Genomic DNA, 4,623 nt, shown 5'->3' on the forward strand with positions numbered 1-4,623 from the left:
CATGTCCATCTCGGTTTTTTTTCCTGTTTCTTTAGATCCTACCAAAGTTAGACCTTCTCTCCCCAAACTGCTGGACAGCCCTGGCTGGTCGGTGAGCATCTGCTACCCCTCAGTAGGTCGGGCAGAGCGGAAAGTGGAGTCATGGAGGTGCTTGCTTGGGGCGAGTGCTCCAGGCAGAGTACAGTCCAAACCCCCAAGAAGAACCTTTAGAGTGAGTCAACATACTCTTACATCAGCAGACAGCTCATCTGATCCCTGGCTTGTTGCAAGATGCAGTCTGGGTTTTTCAGGAAAGCTCAGGTCCCTTTTAGCTCCCTGAGGGCTGTGTGCACAGCAGAAGGCCAAAGCTGCCAGCCTTGGTCCAGAAGCTGGGCAGCTGTGTTAGCACAACACTGCCCAATTCACTGAGCCTCAGCAGTGCTTTTTTTTCTTGGTGCCTAAACGGCAGCTGAACTCTTATAACAATCTGACCCTGTCCCCTTTTAAAATAGAATGTAATAAAGGGTGGGGTTTGTTCAGCATGCTGAGCTCCAGCTCTGGGGATGGTCCAAGCGGCAGCTGGAGCAATTTCTTGCACTCTTTTCATAAAATATTTTAATGTACCCAATTTTAAACCAAATAAATTGTCTTCACCACAAGATGCAATCCTCCTCCTGGCCATTTTCACATTGATTCATATATTGTGTGGCTCAGAAATCCACCCAGGTCCCAGAACAGCATTAAACTTCTAAGGCCTGATGCTGAGATGGACAGAATACCTGCAAGTCTTGTTCCTGTCCCTGGCGATTGGGCTTTAAATCTCTCCAGATCAATACCTTAAACACTGCAGACTTCTGCAATTATTTTGATGGGAACATTAAAATCTGTGTCAAAGGATGATGCTGCAATCGTGTAAATTTAAGCTGATTGATTTTTTTGTTGGATGGGGGGGGGGGTGTTAATAGATTATGAAGCAAGCAGTATAAGAAACAGGTTTTACAACTTGTTTTGAATGTAAGTAAGCTTACTTCTCCTTTCACCCATGTCTTCCTTCAGGGTTTTTTATTGCTTTCTGATAAAATCTGAAAAAATAGGAATTGTATATGTTTCTCCTTTCTTAAAGTTTCAGGTGCAAATGTCTAAGCGCATGATTTTTCAGATCTCCTGCTTTGTATGTTTGAGTACTAAAGACAGACTTGTCTTAATTCAAACCCAATTGACGGTTTTGCCTGACCTCAAGATTTTATTTGTGGCACTAACTGGGCACCTTTGTAACAGTCTTTAAGACTGTTGAAAAGAGAGGCCAGATGGTGCCTTTGAACTTTAGCAGCTAAACTCAGAGCTATGAAGTTTGGAGGAAGTTTGGGACAAATTAGTGGAGCAGAGGGTGAAAACGCCTGTTAACTGCTGCCCATTCTGCACAGTGTCCTCTGCATGAGGCCTTGTTCTGTCGGTCCTGTACCTATCATTACTACCACGTTCATACACAATAAACACAAACATTCATGTTGTGCTTTAGTCCTCCTACCTGTAGTTCAGCAAGACTGAACCAAGTTAGTATTTGGATAGGAGACCTTCCAGGAGAGTTTACTTGCTGTAGGAAGTAATGTTCACTTAGTAATATTTTTTCCAATAGTCAGTCTTGAATCTTCTGGTTCTGGGGACAATGAACTGTAGAAATTCCAGCTTTGAATGGAATAAAAGCAAGTTTCTTGATCATTTTTGGTCATGATGGAGCTTTTGGCAGTTTACTGCAGAGTAGGAGAGTATCCTGGCCAAATTCCAACCTGGGTGATTACATTCAGCTGACTGAAAATGAGCAGTGGCTATTGCTGCATTTCACTGTTGAGCAAAGTGATTTCCACACGTGGGCTTAAATTTGTAAAGTGACTTAGGGTAAATCAGAATTAAAAGGGCTTACAGAAATGTCCCTTTAACCTTCATAGTTTATTCTTGAAGGCCCTGTGAGGCTTGTCAGTATGCTGTCACATTCCTCTAAATGCCAGTGATCCAGCTGCTGGGGCATTGCTTGTGGTGGCTGTACCGTTACAGAATGGTCTTCAGAACAGTGGTGCTTTTTATAATGCACATACACATCCCCACACATCAGGCAAGGAAACAAACAGAATGGGAGAAAAATAATAAAAGAACTTTTGAAGTTTTCTGTGTTAGAAATTAAAATACTATGACAGTGCTGTTCAGGCTGATCCGTGGTTGGTGTTTTGCTTTCAAAAAGGCAAAGTGATCCTTTGGTTCAGAAAGGTAGAGAAACACTGATGTAAGATATAGAAGGCAACATGGAAGTGTATTTCCTGTTATATATGTATCCCAATGTATAACAATTTTTTTCTCTCCCTGACTTTCCCTACTTTATTTTGTACCCAGATTTTCTTGCTCCTGTCTGAAATATGCCCTATAACTTCACAAGTTTTCAGAAGACCACTGTGTTTCACTGGGATAGGAATATTGCATCTACTTCATAGCAGGAGGATGTTATATGTATTACAGCTTAATTCTGTTCTACTTTAAACCTAGATAAAGAATGAAGACTGTCTGTGCAATTTTGATTACCTCTTCTAGGGTTCAAAGAGAGAATCATTTCCCCTGACCTTCATTTGCTAATGGCTCAGCTTGATCTAACTGGTATACAGCTAAAGTTGCTGTTAAACAAAAATTCCTATAGGAAGAATCACCTCAATGTCCAAAATTCCTTTGCCCCCGCTGGTATCAGTGGCTCTCTGTAACCATCTAAAAGCTGAACTACGCAAAGTCGTGAGAGCTGTTTACGAGAAGCTTGTATGTGACTGGACAATGCTGCTATCCTCTTGAGAGATGAGACGAAGGACCCTTCACAATGACAGCTCTGCAAGTTCCAAATATGAGAGTCGTGCACACGGAGTTTCATGCATTGTCTCCGGAGTGATCTTCGTTCTTGTTAAGCTAATTTCACCTCTTGTCACAAGTTTTGCTTTTGGGATTTAGAGCATCATTAGCCACGGAACTCCTGTGTAAATCACTTTTTTGGTTTTGGGTTGGTTTTTTTTTTCCCTATTTTACACAAAGACTGCTAATAGGACTATTAGTGGAATAAGTAAAGCCAGTATTCACAGGGTTTAACTTTGCACCAATAGCACCTTTTGCCCCAGAATGCCTTACAAATGCCATACAGCATGCACATCCCAGTGTACAACTTGTCATGAGATTTATGTTCACTTAGGCACCACCTTAGCTTCCCAAGCTGACTTTTAGGGACACTGCAGCACATAGCATTTCATAGAGTAAGTCAGATGCCAGAGGTGCCTTTCAGGTCCGAGAGCTCTCTCCATGAATGTATTCAGAGCTAAAGAGACCATGCGTGCATCCTGCGGGTTGATGCTGTCCACCTAACAGGAGCATCGTGGAGTGACTGAGGGAATGGCAGAAGGAGGGCACGCTGGCGCTCCTCCTGTCCGGCTCTGGGTGCGACGCGTAGGTGTTTACTGCGATGAGCACCGCAAAACGTGGCTTGTGGCTGCGGAAGAGGCAAGTGTCCTTTGAGCTTCCCAGTGATTGTAGCTTTGCTATTGCAGGTGCCTCTACTGCATTGCCAGTAACTGCCTGCTCTTTTTGTTACTTTCCCCCAGGAGGAAGGTATGCTGAGGGCTCGGATCCAAAGAGTTCAGGTTCCCCTGGGTGAGGCGCTGCGACCCAGCCAGCTCCCCCCATCCCGGCTGCCTCATATGTGGCAGCTGTCCCAGGGTGAGCAGTACAGGGATAGTAACTCTCGCGTTTGGGAGATAGAGCACCATCTCATGGTAAGGATGGTGGCAACAATAGACCATAGTCATGCCTGTTTGTGAAGTCATTTGAGATCCTTGACGGACGGCAAAGGGCTGTTATTTTATTGAAGTCCATTAGCTCAGCCACAGTAACTGTAGACGTATTGAACTTTTCCTTGTCGCTTACAGCTCGGTGGTGTTGAAGAACTGCTGCTAAAACTCGTGCCTGGTGATTAATCTGGTATGTGTAGATATTACCCCTGCTTTGTACTGTGTTCTGTTTATTCCCAGTCATTCTTTAATATGAATTTTTGTCTTTCAGGAGCAGTGGCTCTAGGAAGATGTCATTGTATATTTTGTACAATAAATGATTCTCTCTCCACTGAAATGCAGCCACCTCTGAGGTGGAAGCAGTTAACACACTGCAACATCACACAAGAGTTTAGACAGGCAGTGGAGTATTGTGTCCAAGTGAAACATCAGGGGGAGTTCTAGGTAGGCAGACTGTAATTGCCCCAAGTGGAGTTTGGCCAGGATGCTGGAAATAATGCCCTAGTGATATTGAAAAGTACTGTGGGCTGATGAATTATCAGAAATTTGAAAGGCAGCACCTCCCTAGCTCCAGGCAGGGCAGGAGCTGAACTGTGACTCAGAGGGAGCTGAAATCCCACCACTGCTTTTGGTAACAGCAGTGCTTTCCTGTAGAGGTCTCCCATCCAACTACTAGTACCACCAGTTTTTGCTTGTCTTTTGATCTCTCATGGAAGATCACAGTTACAGGTGTCACAGTTACAGAAAGTCAAATTGAGTGTCTGAAATACCACTTTGTTGGGATTTGAACAAGATGGAGCTGTCCTCCAGATGGGGGGGGGGGGGGGGGGGGGGG

General features: G+C 44.1%; 2 protein-coding genes across 8 annotated transcripts in view; both read left to right on the forward strand.

The window, feature by feature from the left end:
- The first annotated feature begins 35 nt into the window (after window positions 1-35).
- Window positions 36-4,623, forward strand: part of CMC4 (C-X9-C motif containing 4) — a 13,215-nt gene continuing 8,627 nt past the window's right edge. For 2 of the 5 annotated variants that reach the window (XM_026848228.1, XM_026848227.1), the window contains exon 1: window positions 3,929-3,978. The gene's annotated coding sequence lies outside the window, so the exon portion shown is untranslated. The other 3 variants (XM_026848233.1, XM_026848232.1, XM_026848229.1) reach the window with 3 other exon arrangements.
- Window positions 3,375-4,623, forward strand: part of MTCP1 (mature T cell proliferation 1) — a 5,311-nt gene continuing 4,062 nt past the window's right edge. For 2 of the 3 annotated variants that reach the window (XM_026848226.1, XM_026848224.1), the window contains exons 1-3: window positions 3,375-3,501; window positions 3,603-3,773; window positions 3,927-3,978. In XM_026848226.1, the coding sequence (XP_026704027.1) occupies window positions 3,394-3,501; window positions 3,603-3,773; window positions 3,927-3,974 (327 nt within the window). In that variant the 5' untranslated portion in view covers window positions 3,375-3,393 and the 3' untranslated portion in view covers window positions 3,975-3,978. Of the gene's footprint in view, window positions 3,502-3,602; window positions 3,774-3,926; window positions 3,979-4,059; window positions 4,122-4,623 lie in introns of those variants that run through there. The other variant, XM_026848225.1, reaches the window with a different exon arrangement.

Source organism: Athene cunicularia, assembly GCF_003259725.1.
Source record: "Athene cunicularia isolate RWA chromosome 4 unlocalized genomic scaffold, athCun1 chr4_part3, whole genome shotgun sequence".
In the NCBI taxonomy this organism is placed as follows: domain Eukaryota; kingdom Metazoa; phylum Chordata; class Aves; order Strigiformes; family Strigidae; genus Athene; species Athene cunicularia.